General features: G+C 37.6%; 3 protein-coding genes across 3 annotated transcripts in view; all 3 read right to left on the reverse strand.

The window, feature by feature from the left end:
* The window catches only part of LOC131984562 (BOLA class I histocompatibility antigen, alpha chain BL3-7-like), a 43,369-nt gene that overhangs the window by 18,616 nt on the left and 5,629 nt on the right, over positions 1-19,124 (reverse strand). The window lies entirely within an intron of this gene.
* On the reverse strand, positions 2,375-11,236 carry LOC131984561 (major histocompatibility complex class I-related gene protein-like). The gene is made up of 7 exons (XM_059349411.1): positions 10,776-11,236; positions 9,842-10,120; positions 3,732-4,034; positions 3,552-3,662; positions 3,251-3,268; positions 3,098-3,157; positions 2,375-2,715 (listed from the first exon to the last, which is right to left on the reverse strand). The coding sequence occupies exons 1-7, from the start codon at positions 10,951-10,953 to the stop codon at positions 2,705-2,707; spliced, it is 960 nt and encodes a 319-aa protein (XP_059205394.1). The 5' UTR covers positions 10,954-11,236; the 3' UTR covers positions 2,375-2,704.
* LOC131984565 (major histocompatibility complex class I-related gene protein-like) lies at positions 11,848-15,614 on the reverse strand. Its single transcript, XM_059349416.1, has 7 exons — positions 15,525-15,614; positions 15,051-15,320; positions 14,290-14,568; positions 13,789-14,091; positions 12,735-12,836; positions 12,395-12,412; positions 11,848-12,272 (listed from the first exon to the last, which is right to left on the reverse strand). Exons 1-7 carry the CDS (start codon positions 15,571-15,573, stop codon positions 12,202-12,204), a joined length of 1,092 nt encoding a protein of 363 aa, XP_059205399.1. The 5' UTR covers positions 15,574-15,614; the 3' UTR covers positions 11,848-12,201.

Genomic DNA, 19,124 nt, shown 5'->3' on the forward strand with positions numbered 1-19,124 from the left:
ATAAAACGCGATCTTACCTGAAAATGCAATGTGGCAGAATACAGGCACCAGCATCAAGGTGATCAGAAGTGGCTTTTAGCTGAGTTGTGATCTGGTTGTGATAAGCCTCATTTTCTGCCTTATCAACACTGTGGGTTTGTTTTATTTGGCGAAGGTGGCTCCTCCCCTTCCTCTAACTCACTCTCACCTTTATTTCCTCTCACAGACTTTATAAATAAAGTTCCTCTCAGCAGAGATGTGAGGAGAGATTCGAGGAAGAGACGCGATGCTGGAGGAACAGCCTTCCTCATGAGGAGATGGAAATTATAATAACAAAACTGCAAAGAGTGTTTTCATTGTTCAGTCATGATTCAGATTCTACACACGACCGGCCATAACATAGGAACACTTGTATAATCTAATGTGATCCAATGCAACATCTCCATCCATAAATTCTTCCTTTACAATAATAATAATAATAATAATAATAATGTTCAGTTTGGATTGACAGCATCAGAGTTATTAATCTAACTATATTTTCATTATGGAGGTTGTAGTTTGCAGTCGTGTTGAACTGGACTGCATTATTATTGATTGTAATATTTTGGCCACCCAGTATAAATACTTGAGTGCCAGAATATTAGAAACATCTCTTAATATAATGCAGTCCAATTCAACACCACTGCAAACTACAACCTCTATAATGAAAATATAGTTATATTAATAACTATGTGACAGTGCCATTCAAAATGGAAAATTATTATTGTAAAGGCAAAATCTAATAGATTATACCCAAGTGTACCTAATGATATGGAAGGCTGGTGTAGCCATTGTTGGCTTTACTGTTTCCACAGATTATTTGTGTCATCTACAGATTCACAAGAATGCAACACTGTTAATATATCAGTAAAGCTGCCTGGTCACTTTGTCTACAGAGACACACTCACTGATGATGAAGCGTCAGTGCTGGGGTCTTCATTATGCCACCATTAAGGAATAATATGAGAATAATACTGAATATAACTGTGAGCAGGTGTTGCAAGTTCAATTTGTTGAACTTGAATTTGAGTTGCAACATAAAAGAAAACATTTCTCTCAAAGAAACAACACTGAAATGCAGTCAAAAGGAGAAAATGTAGCAGCACCTCAAGATAATCTCCAGTTCAGCAAATGGGAAAAATGTTAATTAAGACTGGAAATCTTTTCTACAACATTAAGTCTTCTATCAGTGTCTGAGAACTGAGAACATTCAGCTTGTATAAATCACCAGTGAAATGACAATAAAGAAACAATTCAAAGTAAATTATAAACTCAGGAAAATAAACTGTCCAGCCCCTTGTGTGTGAAAAATGTTTAATATGTGTTTAAAAGATGTTACATGTTTGGGTCTGGTCTTATCAAACAACATATGAGACAAATAACACATTTAGCCTAAAAAAACATCCATTTAATTAAAATATACAATATGCAATAAAGTTTATTACATGTGGTTGGAAAAACTTGATTCTAATTGGTCGATCATGGCGTTGTAGGGTCTGTTAATTCTGAATAACAGACTGCTGCGAGGTATAACAGAACGTTGCTATATATAGAGACTTGCTATGGATATAGTTCTGATCATAGACTCTGTAGGATCATGTCCAATCATATCAATACGCAAAAAGAAATCCTCAGCAGCTGTGGCAAATAAAAAAAGACAAAAAAATAAAAGCTGATTCAACATTAAGCTCTTTGCCTCTGGGTCTAGCATCACCATGGCAGAGATCATTTCATGATAGTGTACACTCTATGTACATTATCTCTTACACATCGTTACATGACATGTCATCAATGCTAATCATCAGCAATGACAAGAGATCACATGACTGAATAACATGAATTTGATATGTAAAAGCCCCCAGATTCTGCACTGGAAACATGGTTGTGTGTTGTGTGCAGTGGTGGAATGTAATTAGTACATTTACTCAAGTAAAATTTTGAGTTACTTGTACTTCACCTGAGTATTTCCACTTCATGTAACGTTATACTTCTTCTCCACAACAGTTTAGAGGCAAATATTGTACTTTTTACTCCACAACATTTAGCTGCCAGCTTTAGTTACGTGAAAAACATGATACATTTAAAGTGCTTAGACTTTAATTAAATAAAACCCCATCACAGTATATTAAGTAGTTAAAGTGAGCCCTATATTTGCTGAATCAAAATGTTGCTTACATAAATGCATTGATACAAAAAATACAATAATATATTTAGAATATATAAATCAATCTGAGTGGGGCTGTTCTGTATAACAAGTACTTTTAATTTTGATACTTTAAGTACATTTTGATGCTGATACTTTTGTACTTTTACTTCAGTAAGTTTTGAATGCAGGACTTTTATTTACAGTAGAGTAATTTCACAGTGTGGTATTAGTACTTTTACTGAAGTAAGAGATCTAAATACTGTTTCCACCACTAGTTGTGTGACAGCTGCTGCAGTGATCTTTACACCAAAGGTCTGCAGAAACAGCTGCAGATAAAATGCTTCTATCACTTCTCACTTCATTATTCTTCACTGCATCCACTGACAATCTGAAACAGTTAAATCTGATCTATAAAAGTAACACTTAAGTTAGATTTCAGGAAAGAAGTTTTGTTAATACATATTTATGTCACATAACATAACCTAATAAAATATTGATGCCACAACCACTTCACTGGAGTTACGTGTCTTCTTCTAATCTTCACTGAATCGCTGTAAAGAGAAGACAAAGGAACCTGGACTCAGTGTTTATATCATCATGGAGTATTTGCTTTCACATTATATGCAGTATGTTTGGACCAAAATGTAAAGTTTTCAGTCAATAATATAATTAAATCTTAGTTTCAGCTGTTTCCTCTCACTATACTGGATCATTTGGCTAATAATAAGAATTTATTATGTAAATATATCAAATATTTGAACAGTGAAGAGTTGTTGAACACTTGAAGAATTCAAGGTTTTACCAAAGACAGACTTATATTTATGAGAGTATTATATGAGTATGACAGTAAAGAGTTGCTAGTTTTAGGAGGAGCATCAGAGGAGGGAATCTGCCCACAGTGTTTGCACATTGTTGACATGATGAAGTACTCACTGTGATCAGTCAGAGCTGTATCATTGTCCACAGGAGTTAGAGAGGATGAATGTTCAGAAGCTGTTGAAGAACATTGTCAGAAGTTGATTTAAAAACTATAACAGTATTTATTAAAGAGAGAGGGACAGACAGATATTCTGACATAATACTTACAGTTTGCAGGCTTGAATCCTGGAATATAAATAAGAGATGAAGGTGTTAAAACAGTACCGTGTTCTACTGAATATCAAGTCAAACTGTTACTTGTTTTTTTCATTAAACATTATCTTCTAGATGGTAAAACAGTCGTAAAAAATACAGCAACACCTGTATAATTTACAACAATATTAAGTTGTCTTTTTTAGACCTTTTCCTTCATTGCATCCATGAAGTATGGAAAGTTGTGGCTTAAGTTCTCCTATGACAATGGAGTAAAACTTGGTTAAGGATATGTAAAAACATCATTATTTCTTACCATTCTTGTTTTTCCTCCAGAAGAAGAGTCCAGTGATGCAGAGTGCAAGAAGCAGCATCAATCCCACACAAACTCCAATAACAGCAGCAGCAGGAAACTCTGAGGGAGAAACTGGAACCAACACAGAACATTCTCACTTTGTCTCCTCTCCTGGATGGAGCTGATGTTGACGCCACTTACCTCTGTTGGTCCTGATCACTGCTTTGTCCAGTCTGGTGACGATGTCGTCCTTCACACCAGAGAGATGAAACACACACTCGTACCTGGTCCAGTCTTCAGGTTTGACTGATGAGAGGTCCAGGTCAACACTCATCTGGAAGGATCCATCGTGGTTGGGGAGGATCTCTCCGAGCTCCACGTCCTCATGAAGCTCCTCTCCATCTTTCCTCCAGAACATCATGGCTGCCTCAGGGTAGAAACCTGTAGCGTGGCAGCTGACTGGAGAGGAGGGAGTCTTCTGGAGGAGAGACACTGAGGGAAGGTCTGCAGAGAGGGACAGAGAGATTTAATTTAACTATAAAGTGTGTGTGTGTGTGTGTGTGTGGGGGGGGTACAATAACTTGCTGTGAAGAACTAATTAAAAAAAAAAAATGTATTTGCAGAACTACACACACAGACATCTGTCTTTCTTCAATAAAAAAAGCATCAAAGGAAAATCTTGTCCGGTGTGGCTGAGCACAGAGCACTATTCCCGGGCATGGGTGGTGGGATCGGCTGGTCAAAACTCTGGTTCTTACTGTCGGCTAGAACTTTTAAAAACCAGTAAAAATATACAGTCCAGTCCTATCCAAAGAAATATCAGGTCATGTGATATTACCTTTTCTCAGCAGAGAGCTCTTTCCATAGTCCACAAACAACCTCAGGTGTGCAGGGCAAAACTGAGTGAGGAAATACTCATTGAATTTCAATCTCGCTTCATCAGAATCCCATCTCTGTTTGGTGATGACAGCCTGTGGTTTTGGAGCGATCCATGTCAGTGTCTTCAGATCAAATGATATAAAGTCTTCTCCGTTATAACCATACTGATTAAAACCATTAACTTCTCCGGTCTCATCATCCCACTCACAGCCACTCATCCTCTGGAAAATGTGATCACCTGAGAGAGGGTATAGGGAAATATAAATTTGTGTTATGGGAACATAAATATTAAGAGACCAGGGCTAACATTTAGAAATTACCTGGTCTCATGGAAAATAGGAAAATCTACAATTTTGAAGCCAGGGCTCTAGGTTGAAAGCCTGATCAAATACAATGCATGATGACCATAGGATCAAACATTATGGTTTAACTGGGTTTCAATGGGGACATTTTGTCCTTAAGGTTCAGAGTGTCTGTTCTGAATACACAGGTTATTATAGATTATTATAGGAACTGAGGTTGAAAAAAATTAAACAATCAAAGCAGTAAAAAGTATATAATACGATAGTCTATAGTGTACCTCCACTTTGGTTGAAACGATGTTTCAAATGGTCAATCGAGGCTTTGAAAAAGGTAACCCCCTCCTCAAGACATGTTCGAGTGTACCACTCCAACTGCTGAGGGTCACTTTCTAATAATTTTCTCATGCTATAAAAAAAAAAAAATAAAATAAGATAAAGCAGTAAAAATATATAACAGTATATACTGTACCTCCACTTTGGTTGAAGCGCTGCTTCAAAAGGTCAATCGAGGCTTTGAGGTGGTTCGGCAAATGCTCAGTACATTCTCGAGTGTACCACCGCTACTGCGGCGCCAGGATCACTTTCTAATAATTTTCTCATCCAGTCCTGTTTTGTTTCTGCTGTCTTCTTATCCATGTCGCAGTAACCCACCAGAAGCTCATCAACCAATGCAACAAGCATAAACTCTGGGAGTTTTGGGAATCCAGAAGATCCAGTTGTAAAAAACTTCAAGGAGTGTTTAACTGTCGGACAAACAAGATTATACAATCAGTACACTCATCGGGAATATGGTGCATTCAGTGTTATTTGGTTACAAATAGTCATAACAAGGCCAAGTAGAAGTGAAAGTAAATAAATATAAAGACGTGTTTTAGCTGCGCAGCAAAAAATGCAGAGCTGACTGGAAAAGTGGAGCAGAGATTAAAAAGGTGATGGTACCAGGAGATGCCACATGACAGAGGAGAAGCAACGAGAGGAACTTCTTCATCTTGTTTCAAATAAGAAGTGTAAACGTTAACTTTAGATGCTTAGAAGCGAGACGGCTCACTGACAACTCAGTTCCTTTACCTGTCAGGTGAGTTCAGTTACTGCCACGCCCCTTTAGACAAGCTGCGGCAGGTCTGTTGATTACAACGGGTGGCAGCAACAAGAAAATACATTTTAACACAACAATGAAAAGATGGCTCAAATAGACAATAATTTTAACATATGTTGTGACTGTACATTTTGGGAGCGTCACACAATCACACAAATATTATTGAATTATAAATATTTATGCATCATTTAAATATTGCAGCTTGTACAGGCTGAGCTCATTCAACTAATTTATCCATGGGGCAGCTTATACATCTCAATTTATTGGTTCACATATATTTTGTATTAATAAGTTGAATAAGCAAAGCAACTAAAGCTGTCAAGAATAAATAAAAACAACGTAAAATTGTGAAAATAACAACACAAAACAAAGACAGTATTTCATTCTGAAATAATCAGGTCTATAAAAGTATATTGAAACTGTACAGTTCTAGATTATGTACTCAGTAACAACCTACCACTGAGGATATATATTTGAAAAGGAAATAACAGATATCTCTGCTTAGATTAAGGATGCAAAATTAAGTTGTATTCATTTGGTATTTTTTGTGCAGTTCAGGGAATATTATGGTATATATGTAAGATGAATTATGTAAATACCACATTCTGCAATAGGTCATGATGACCTGCTCGCTAAATTTTTATAAAATGTTTTATCCAGACATTGTAGTATTTATATTATTATTATTATAGCTCTGGTTGACCAAACCTCTTTCTGCTCTCTGCTGATCAATACCTGAGTTGATCACTGCTTATTTACCTTTACAGAGAAGTCAGCAGCGTGACAGCGCCCCCTGTGGACGAATACTATATCTGCCTTTAAACTGCATTAAAAATTGAAATTAAATGGAGGCTGTTACACTCTCAACAGTAATGTTCTCAATAACACAAACACACAAACACTATTTTTTGACCATTTTTCAGCTTTATTTGATAGTGGGAGACATAAATAAATAAATAAATAAATAAATAGGACTCATAAATAGAAGCTTTGAAAGAAAATCAAACAGTTTCCCACTTTAGATTTCACAACTTTCAGTGTTCTATTTTACTGACAAGTTATAAAAATTGACAAAAAAAGTGCTATAAAAAGAAGCTTAAATTTAAGAAAATGTTATCTGAATTTTTAAAAAATGCTTAAAAATCCAGATCACACAATTAATTTAATCTTTATATTATATTGACACGTGATAAAAGCTGACAATTAAAAATGAGCCATAAAATACGTTTTGAGAGCAATGAACGAATAAAAGTTATTTGAAAGAAATGAAACAAAACATTTTAGAAAACCAGATAAAATATTTATTTTACAGCTTTATATTTTACACACACCATATCTTTACATGATTATTTACACACTGGTGGACTTTTTAAGTGAAGAACAGAATTCAGTTCACCAAATTAAACGAAAGAAAAAGAGCTTCTTCTCCATAAAAAACCTTGTAAACCAGATCAGAGATCTTCTCCACAACATGACAGAGTTTAGAAGTGTTGTACGGGACATGACAGGACTCAGAGAGACACCAGCATCACACAACAACAACACATGTTGTCCAGTGTTGTGTCACAGGGTTTCTGGATTTAAGATGTTTAAGTGGAACATTATAAATATTAAAACCCTTGAGAAGCTCACCTTCCACTTCAGGCTTGTGTCTAATATTTATACTCACCACCAGTTTGTGTTAAACCATATCTGATGAATCTGTAAACCAGGAAAATGTCACTCATTTAAAAAAGGTTTGACACTTGGCCATTTCTTTGAATCATATTTTCAATTGTTGAAGGCGTCTTTGTTGAACAGCAGGTGTGAAAAGTTCACGTCTCCTGAAGCAACCCACTTTGTGCAGGGTTGTGTGTTTGGCCTTCAGGGTTTTCTTTTCCAGAATTCAGTTTCTCAGAGAGCTCAGAGTCGTTTTCACAGGATGACTCGCATTTGGCTGAAAAACAAAACACACACATCATTTTAGTCGTCACAACTGCCAAATGCCAGAGTATCTTCTAACACCTTCTTCTCTGTGGACATGATCCCCTCTTCTATTCACTCACACTGACAAATTCATCTCCTCTACGTTTCTTTTTTTAACCCACTTAACTTCTTTAATAATCACTTCTTTCTTACGTCATCGTACTAAAAATCATTTTAGGATCCAAAACCAGTTCCAGGGTGTAAACCTTTATGTTGACACACGTTTCTTTTCCTCAACACACAGCTCACTCTGACTCCTCTTGAAAAAGGGTTTTATTAATCCGCTGTCCCTTGAACAAATAATAAACTAAAATACTCTCCACAACACAGTTAAAAACGTTGTGACTCCACTCTCTACCTGCGAGCTCCTACCTGCCTTAAAGTAGCACACAACTGTCAGGTTGTCTTAATGGGACATGAATGTATTATCAGTTAAGCACTTTAAAAAAAACCAACACAACTTTACTCTCAAGTAAACTGGCATTAACCATAATATATGAAGTATATAAGGAAATAGATATATTAAAGTTTAAACTAAAATCATGTGTAACTAGATTATTATTTTGCTCTTCTGGTCCGATCACCATGACTCTGCTCTGAGCCGTTCACCACTTACTGTTGAAGATTGTTTCTCTTTCACAATCTGAATAAAAGCCTCAACTAAAAGTCTGAAATACTTTTTAAAAAAGAGAGAAAATCTCTCTGTTTGGGTCTCTCACCTTTCTTCTTTTTATAAATGATGAATCCAATCACAGCGATGAGGATGAGAGCAAGAACAACGACTGCAGCGATGATGATGGCGGTCATGTCAGTGGGCTTCTCTGTGGAGCAGAAAACAACAAGAAATAGTCACAACGTGAACAGATGAAGCAGGTCAGAAGAGAAGAACGTCAGTTTGTCCACCAGAACACAATCCTGTAGACATTGTTTGTTCTGCTGTTGTTATTTTTATCCCTTCTTATCTGAATATAATTAGTGTATCTATTTGTTGTTTGTTTATTCTTGTCTATAGCTTTGTTGTCTTTGTTTAGCTGCATGTCTGTGTTGGTTTCTGTCCCATATTTGGTTTTTGACACAAATTCCGTTTTAAATGTTAACATCCTCGGCCAATAAACTTGATTCTGACTAATTTACTGATAGATACGTTCTTTCATCAATTTATTAAAATTTTCCATTATTCAGGCTCTAAAACGGGCCAGTAGTTCAGTCAATACAGTGATTATTATATATTATTCTCTCTGAACTATGGATACAAATAAAAATACATTTATTTTAATTTAATTTAATTTTTATTTATTTTTATTTAAAAACTAAAATTAACTTACAAAAGGTGATAAAAATATTTAAAATCTAAAAATAAAATTGTTTGTTTTTTTAAATTATTATTTATATTTTTTATATGAACCAAAGTTTACGCAAACATTGTACAGGCAACACAAAACAAACTGTGGTAATAATTCTGGGTCCAGAAGTGAGTGAATGTGTTGGTTTAATACTTATAGCAGAAGAAAGATTCAATGTTAACTTTACTGTTATTTATACTAGTCACAGGACAAGTCAACAGCAGAACCATTTCTGAATCAAAATTATTTAAAATTATAGATAAAAACTAGATTCAAGTAACTAACAACAAAACAACATTAGGAAACAGTTAAAAGACAGATAGAAGTCTCACCTCTGTTGGTCCTGATCACTGCTTTGTCCAGTCTGGTGACGATGTCGTCCTTCACACCAGAGAGATGAAACACACACTCGTACCTGGTCCAGTCTTCAGGTTTGACTGATGAGAGGTCCAGGTCAACACTCATCTGGAAGGATCCATCGTGGTTGGGGAGGATCTCTCCGAGCTCCACGTCCTCATGAAGCTCCTCTCCATCTTTCCTCCAGAACATCATGGCTGCCTCAGGGTAGAAACCTGTAGCGTGGCAGCTGACTGGAGAGGACGGAGTCTTCTGGAGGAGAGACACTGAGGGAAGGTCTGCAGAGAGAGAGAGAAGAGGAGGAAATAAAGGAGCGGCTGTATAAACATTATTGTGTCCATGAAATGATATCAGGTCATGTGATATTACCTTTTCTCAGCAGAGAGCTCTTGCCATAGTCCACATACATCTTCAGCCATTCAGGGAATACCTGAGTGAGGTAATAGGCAGAGTATTTTGTTCTAGCTTCCTCAGCGTCCCATCTCTGTTTGGTGATGACAGCCTGTGGTTTTGGAGCGATCCATGTCAGTGTCTCCAGGTCCAATGATAAAAAGTCTTCTCCGTTATAACCAAACTGAATAAAACCATTAACTTCTCCAGTCTCATCATCCCACTCACAGCCACTCATCCTCTGTAAAATGTGATCACCTGAGAGAGAAACAGAGACTGAAACATGATGTACAGATGATATCTCAGGTTAAAAAAAGATGATCTGAAACATGTTGTGCATGTCATGAGGTTAGTCTCCCAGTCTTGTGGTGTGCTCGTGATTCAAGAGCAGATAATCAGTTCACTTTTTATTTATATGAGTGACATCAAACTGTCACACACAAAGTGAAAGTCCTGTTTAGTTTGACCTATCTATCCACCCAGACCTCTCTCTACATGAACGTATTTGTGATCTGACAAAAACAAATATAATTCTGGAGAAAATATTTTCCCTTAAAACCTAATTGATTATGCAGTTTTGTGTTATGGGAACATATTTTTAACATTAGGAAATGACCTGGTCTCATGGAAAATAGTAAAATCTACAGTTTGCAGCCAGGGCTCTATGTTGAAAACCTGATCAAATACAATGCATGATGACCATAGGATCAAACATTATGGTTTAACTGGGTTTCAATGGGGACATTTTGTCCTTAAGGTTCAGAGTGTCTGTTCTGACTACACAGGTTATTATAGACTTATTATAGGAACTGAGATTGAACAAAAAAACCTGGTTTAACACATCTAAAATGATTAAAAAAAGAAGAAGAAATTAAAGCAGTAAAACGATATCATGTAACAGTATATAGTGTACCTCCACTTTGGTTGAAGCGATGTTTCAAATGGTCAATCGAGGCTTTGAAAAAGGGAGGCCCCTCCTCAAGACAGTCTGCAGTGTACCACGCCAACTGCTGAGGATCACTATCAAATACTTTTCTCATCCAGTCCTGTTTTGGTTCAACCATCTTTTCATAGCTGTCGCAGTAACCCATGACAAGTTCATTAACCAATCCAACAGCTACAAACTCTGGAACATTTTGGAATCCAGAAGATCCAGTTGTAAAAAACTTCAAGGAGTGTTTAACTGTCGGACAAACAAGGTTATACAATCAGTACAAACATCGTAAATATGATGCATTCAGTGTTATTCGGTTAAAAACAAATATCCATATGAAGGCAAAGTAGAAGTGAAAGTAAATAAATATAAAGACGCGTTTTAGCTGCGCAGCAACAAATGCAGAGCTGACTGGAAAAGTGAAGCAGAGATTAAAAAGGTGATCGTACCTGGAGATGCCACATGACAGAGGAGAAGCAACGAGAGGAACTTCTTCATCTTGTTTCAATAAAGGAGTGTAAACAGAGACAGGTACCAAGAGAGACGGCTCACTGACCTCAATTCCTGTCACGTGGGTTCAGTTACTGCCACGCCCCTTTAGGAGACGAGCTGCAGGTCCGATGAGAGAAATAAAACTGAGCGCAGATTATGATGTGTAACATGATTTAAAGATTAATTTTGGAGTGAGGGATACGGAAGAAAAGCAGGTTAGAGAGAGTTTAGATAACTGATATTGATGAACCTGACTCTAAAGACTCTAAAGGAAGTTGTAGCTGGAAAGACTGAGGAATGTTGCTCTGGCAGCTTGTTTCACTGCAGTGACTTCTCTCACAGCTGACTCATTTCAGAGTTATGTTGCTCTCTAGTGGTAACATAAGGAAACACACTCTAGCCTCAAGATTCAAGGGCACTCAATGATTCACACTTAAAAAACTAAGAAAAGTAACTCTTCTTCAGATCCTAAACAAAATATAAATGTGGATAAAGATATGAAGCTGGATACATCACTGAACAACTGAAACTTTAACACCACACACTTGGTATGCCCGTGTCTTTTTCGTTGTAATTTTATTCATCAATAGTATACAATGCACATTTGAAGTTATAAAAAGTATTTTAAAAAAGTGAATGTGAATCAGGAAACTTGGGCAGGAAACACATTTTTGTATCAAATTTTGAAAAATAGAATAGAAGTTCATTTAAAATAATCAAACTAAATCAGATTTATATGGTAAATTATACATTTGTGATGAGAAATAAAACAATTAAACTTTGAAATATCAAGCACATACATTATACCTATGATACTAAAGTATAGTAATATAGCTGCTTCATTGTTGCAGGAAACCACTTTTCAGTCTCTTTTGCTTCTGTAAAGATATATAATGTGACGAGTGTCAAAGTTTCACTGTTTCACCAGTTGGTCAGACACACTTGGATTCAGCTTCTCAGAGAGTTCAGAGCTGCTGTCAGGAGCTGTGAGGTCAGAAACAAACTGTTAGAGTGAAACTGTGTAAAGTCTGATCATCCTGCTCTGAACTTTGAGGAACTGTAAAGCAGGAAAAGTGTTGATTTGAAAAAAAGGAAGTTTTACTAACCAGATAGAGGGCATTTGGCTGAAATCAAAACAGACAAATAGTTTTAGTTGGAAATCCCAGAATTTCTTTTGTCAACTTCTCCCTAGTGAAAATAATCCTCTCTTCTACTCACTCAAACTGAAAAATAAATCCATCCCACCATTATATGTAGATCTTATTTGATTTCTTCACTCTCCAACATAATCATGGTTTAGTCATATTATCAGGACTTACAGAGCGCTGTAAGGCTCTCTGGGGGTAAGGAACTGATGCTGGTTTCAATTTTGTCACTTGGATTTAAGAATCAAGTATTAAAAAAAGTAATTTAAAATGAGATGACCTTTTCATTTATCTCTCTCACCTTTCTTCTTTTTGTAAATGATAAATCCAGTGGCAGTGATGAAGAAGAGAACAAGAACAACAGCTGCAGCAGTGATGGACGTGATCAGGTCTCTGGTCTTCACTGTTAAAGGAAAAGTAAATAAATCAAATCCTGCTTTGCTTTCAGACTTTAGCTGACCTCAGGTCATTTCAGAGAGAGGCCGTTCCTAACGGCTGTGCTGCAAATGCAGGTGCACATGCACATTCCTTCAGATGCTGAAAGCCTGATTCAATGGTGGGAAACCCTGCAGAAAGAGTTGCTATTCAGCAGGAGGAGGGCTGTATTTTTTCTCTTTATTCTGGCTTAATTTTATGCATTTATTTATTTGCTTTTTCCAGAAAAATGCCTACCCCAACATGGACATGCAGCACAAACCCCTCACTTGTGCAGTAAATAGATATGGTCTGAAAACAGACATGTGGTCCATGTTATCCAGGTTATGTTCGGTCAAGTTGAGTCCTTCGTTTATACAAATCAAGTCACAACATGAAACACAATTATTTAACAGAAAACGGCCATTTGATCCTGCATTAAATTACTCAACAATTTTAAAATGCGATCATCATCGAAACATAACAAATTAAAACTAACTTTAATTAAATTAATTAAAACTAACTTTAATTCCTACGTATCCACAGTTTGTAGAAACATACTGTTACAATGTCAGTGTTTTATTTTACCTATCGGGTTGATTGGTGATTTCAGTCGTTAAATTACACAGACACTTGTAATGTAAACATTAACAATATAGAATATTTTTTTAAATTTTATATTTAAAGTCCAAGTCACAACAGTGACTTGAGTCGACTCAAGTCTAAGTCACAGTGACACAAATCCACATCTCTGTCTATTAGTGCTTCAAAACCTTCTATGACTTAGAAAATCCATCAATATCGTTCAGTTCAGATGATCTGACCAGTGACACTGAGGCTTTGAACTTTTTGATGATGACTTTTAGCTACAGGAAATTGTAGCTCAACAACTAAAACACATCCATACAGTCCCACTCAGCACCATTAAATGTCATCCTCACCTCTGTTGGTCCTGATCACTGCTTTGTCCAGTCTGGTGACGATGTCGTCCTTCACACCAGAGAGATGAAACACACACTCGTACCTGGTCCAGTCTTCAGGTTTGACTGATGAGAGGTCCAGGTCAACACTCATCTGGAAGGATCCATCGTGGTTGGGGAGGATCTCTCCGAGCTCCACGTCCTCATGAAGCTCCTCTCCATCTTTCCTCCAGAACATCATGGCTGCCTCAGGGTAGAAACCTGTAGCGTGGCAGCTGACTGGAGAGGAGGGAGTCTTCTGGAGGAGAGACACTGAGGGAAGGTCTGCAGAGAGGAGAGAGAAAGGGAGGAAAGAAAGGGAAAGAGAGAGAGATAGAGAGAGACAGAGAGACAGAGAGACAGAATAAGAACTGTGTTAAATCAAATCTTACTGCTAAATACTGATTATATGACAATTCAGTCTCTACAGGCTGTATAAACATTACTGTGTCCATGAAATGATATCAGGTCATGTGATATTACCTTTTCTCAGCAGAGAGCTCTTGCCATAGTCCACATACATCTTCAGCCATTGAGGGAGAATCTGAGTGAGGTAATACTTGCTGAATTTCAATCTAACTTCCTCAGCGTCCCATCTCTGTTTGGTGATGACAGCCTGTGGTTGTGGAGCGATCCATGTCAGTGTCTTCAGGTCCAATGATATAAAGTCTTCTCCGTTATAACCATACTGATCATAGCCATGAACATTTCCAGTCTCATCATCCCACTCACAGCCATACATCCTCTGGAAAATATGGACACCTGACAGAGCAACAGAGGGTAAAACATGATGTACAGATGATATCTCAGGTTAAAAAAAGATGATCTTAAACATGTTGTGCATGTCATGAGGTTAGTCTCTCTTGTGGTGTGCTCATGATTCAAGAGCAAATAATCAGTGCATTTTTTTAATTAAAATGAGTGAGTTACAAACATATTTGTGATCTTACAGAAACAAACATAATTCTGGAGAAAGTATTTTCCCTTAAAACCTAATTGATTATGCAGTTTTGTGTTATGGGAACATAATTTTAATAGACCAGGGCTAACAGGAAATGACCTGATCTCATGGAAAATAGTCAAATCTACAGTTTTGAAGCCAGGGCTCTATGTTGAAAACCTAAACCAAAGCCTACAGGTTGGCCTGTCAAAATAAACAAAAAAAAACTGCTTTAAAACAGCTAAACTGACAAAAATAAAAAAAATAAAAATGAAAAGATATAATATGACATTCCATACTGTACCTTCACTTTGGTTGAAGCGCTGCTTCAAATGGTCAATCGAGGCTTTGAAAAGGAAAGGCACATTGTCAGTACATTCTCGAGTGTACCACTCCCACTGCTGAGGTTCATTTTCTAATAATTTTCTCATCCAGTCCTGTTTTGGTTCTGCAATCTTCTTATCTGTGTTACAGTAACCGATCAGAAGTTCATCAACCAATGCAAAACCCACAAACTCTGGGACTTTTGGGGATCCAGAAGATCCAGTTGCAAAAAACTTCAAGGAGTGTTTAACTGTCGGACAAACAAGATTATACAATCAGTATAAACATCGTAAATATGATGCATTTAGTGTAATTCGGTTACAAACAAATAGTCATAACAAGGCCAAGTAGAAGTGAAAGTAGGCTAAATAAATATAAAGACGTGTTTTAGCTGCGCAGGAACAAATGCAGAGCTGACTGGAAAAGTGAAGCAGCGATTAAAAGGTGATCGTACCTGGAGATGCCACATGACAGAGGAGAAGCAACGAGAGGAACTTCTTCATCTTCTCAATAAAGGAGTGTAAACAGAGACAGGTACCAAGAGAGACGGCTCACTGACCTCTCAGTCCCTGAACCTGTCAGGTGGCTCAGTTACTGCCACGCCCCTTTAGGAGACGAGCTGCAGGTCCAATGGGAGAAATAAAACTGAGCGCAGATTATGATGTCTAACACACGATTCAGGTATAATAACGTTACAAGTTGCCTCGTTGTCTCGGTTTCCTTTTAGTGCGCGCCCTGTCACTAGATCACACATGAACCATGTGGCCCACCATACATGGAGAGGGCAGTTTAGATCGCCAGGTGAGCACCAACATCAATAATGTGCGTGAGAGGAAACATAAACGGGCCTCAGAACCTACAACTTCTACTCAATAAAGCTGTGTCTAGTGCTAAAATGGTTTCATCATATATATAAATGTTTAAGATATAAAACGCGATCTTACCTGAAAATGCAATGTGGCAGAATACAGGCACCAGCATCAAGGTGATCAGAAGTGGCTTTTAGCGGAGTTGTGATCTGGGGCCTGTTGCACAAAAGTAGGATTAAGACATCCAGGATAAGTGACTGAGCCGGGCTCAAAGAATCCAAAACAACAGCGTCCAGGCTCAGTTGGTTGCACAAAGCCCAATCCAGGATGAGCAGACACGGATTCATCAAGCCAGGTGAAACCTATCCTGGATAAGTGCGCGCTCGCGGCTCCCTCAGGTAGACCCCGCCACCGATCACTGATTCATTGATTCACCATGGCGAGTAGAGCGGCTTACTTTACCCCGTCGGAGGGAGAAATCCGGATGGAGGCATACGAGGAGGTGAAAGACATTATTAAAAAGAAATGCAACACCGCCACAGTGATAAAGCAAAGAGAAAACACGTGGCAAAGTATTACTGACCGTCTGAATGCGTAAGTAAACACAACTACACACTCACCGCTCCGCTGAAACCTCACAATTACAATCCAAATAGTTAATTCACATTTCCAAAAACGCAGTTGTACTCTGATTATGAATGAGTTGAATTTTTAATTGAAATGGACTGTAGATATGACTGAAGTTGTGTAAATATAACTCCACCAGACTGTATTATTCTTTGATAAATAGATGAGCTAATAAAAGTAATAACTTTAATTTATATAGCGCCTTTCAAAGGACCCACGGTCACTTACTGACTTCATTGGATTTCCTTTTGGAATAGATACATTTTCTCTTTTCTTATATTTAGGGTGTATGTGTCTTCATCTGTAAAAAAAAAAAAAAAAAAGATAAACAATAGCTACTCAATAAAATCGAGGCTACAAATTGCACGCAATATTATTAATTAAATCTAACTACATTACAAGTTGAGTTAATGACTTAACAGGAAGTGCCTGTCAATTAAAAACGGACTAATTCTATTGTGTTGAATTCATTCAAAATTCTCTTGATTTAGAATTACATCCACATAAAGATTATATTTAATGTGATCAAAATAAGTAGATTATATCTCAAACATTTTTATATTAAAGTTACTTAAACAACTGCCTCAAAATCAAGGACACATTTATATTTATTGCACTTGATCAAATATATTAAGTAAAATGAAATGACTACAGAATAGTTTATTACAGTGTCCTTCCCTGGCCACAGAAGACTCTGACATCAAAGAGGAGTTCTATAGGATTGCAGGTGAGAAAATCTAGAAATTACAGGACAACTGTTACCAGTCATAATAGGATACTCATTACTTTGTGTTACAGGTTTCCCCAATGTCACTGGTGCACTGGACTGCACACACCTCAGCATAAGATCCCCCCTCAGGGGCCCATGAGGTGGATTTTGTGAATGGGAAATCATTTCACAGCATTAATGTTCAGGTGAACATAACTTTTTGATATTGTCAATTGATGAACACTGTACATTGCTTGTGATGTGCATTGATTGGTTTAATCGTCCTCATCTTATGATTTCAGATGGTCTGCAATGCTGACTGTCTGACCAACAGACGTGGACTGAGCCAGGCAGAATGGCCTCAGTCCATGACTCCAGAGTCTTTGGGACCTCTGAAATCTCTATCACAAGGTGAGCCACACAACCATTAATAACCACTTTTTACATCATGGCTGTGTCAAGAATGTCACTCTGTTTGAGGTTGTAATGATGAGATTTTGTGTTAACAGGTGAATTCTCTGGTGTGTTGCTGGGAGACAGGGGGTATGCCTGCCAGCCTTTTCTCCTGACACCATCCACAGACCCCCAGGACGCACAGCAGGCCTACAACCATGCCCATGCCAGGACCAGGACCAGGACCAGGACCAGGACCAGGACCAGGCCCAGAGTTGAGATGACCTTTGGCCTCCTGAAGGCACGCTTTCAGTGTCTTCACTGTCCTCCACAATGTGGCCTGCCTGAGGAAGGAGAGGGCCCCCAGAGGGCCCCCAGCCATGGACTGGGACAATCCAGCAATATTCCCAGATGACGACAGTGGTCCTCTCATGAGGGAGCAATATGTGTTGAATTATTTTAGTTGATATGCATACTTTCAATTTAAGTTAAATATGTCCTGCAGTGGCAGAGGAATTTGTTTTTATTTATTTATTTTTTATTTAAATTGATTTGGCCTCTTATGATGATTGTGCTGTATACTGTGTGTATAAAAGCTTGCAGGGAGGCTACTGCATCATTCGTCTGTTCATTCCATGTGTATGGATTTGTCCTGCATTTATTTCAGTGTGCAGACATGCAGGGTGTAATATATTCAGACCTTTGAATGTGTATTTATCCTTGTGTTGTATAATATACTTTGACTCTGTGCTTTCTATCTTGAAGAGTCACTGTGACTTCAGTTTTGAAAGGAGCCGATGGTTTACCTGTTTTGATTTATCCTTATTCAATAAAGGAACATAATGTTACACTTTGTGTACATATTTATTTATATGGGATGTGTATTTTATACGACCGAGTTTTAGGGCCACATTGAGGAAGACAACAAAAGTCATAAATTTATGAGACTGATTCTTTCTGCGGAACAGATGTATTGTCTTGCATCTTTTTAAAGTCCTGATACTTCATTTTTTAAGATAATTTTTTTGGTATTTTTCATGCTTTATTGAAAGTGACAGATAAAAAGGGGGTGACATGCGGCAAAGGGAGCACAGGCTGGATTCGAACCCGGCTCCGCCACAGCAAGGGCTCAGCCTTAATGGTAACGTCCTACCAGTGTGAGCCACCGGGACACACTGAAGCCCTGATACTTCTGACAATGTGATGCTGGCTGATGTGCCAAAAGATTATGTATCTCCTTGTTGGTGAAACCTATAGTGAAGTACAATTCCACAAAAAGCTTCACGGCCCTCATTTTAACAACTCTCAAGCCTTATAGTCTATGGGAAACTGTAAATTATCTAATGATTGCAACATCATCTAAAATAATTAATTATCCAAAATGATTGAAATGAATGATCACAAACGTTTAAATAATGACAGTGGGTCTAGTTCTATGTGATAACAATGTGTAAAGGGCAGTGGAATAACTATTGGTGTCCGTTTGTGGTGACTGCTGACTGAGATAAGGGATGAG

The sequence above is a fragment of the Centropristis striata genome, chromosome 14 (genome assembly GCF_030273125.1).
Source record: "Centropristis striata isolate RG_2023a ecotype Rhode Island chromosome 14, C.striata_1.0, whole genome shotgun sequence".
In the NCBI taxonomy this organism is placed as follows: domain Eukaryota; kingdom Metazoa; phylum Chordata; class Actinopteri; order Perciformes; family Serranidae; genus Centropristis; species Centropristis striata.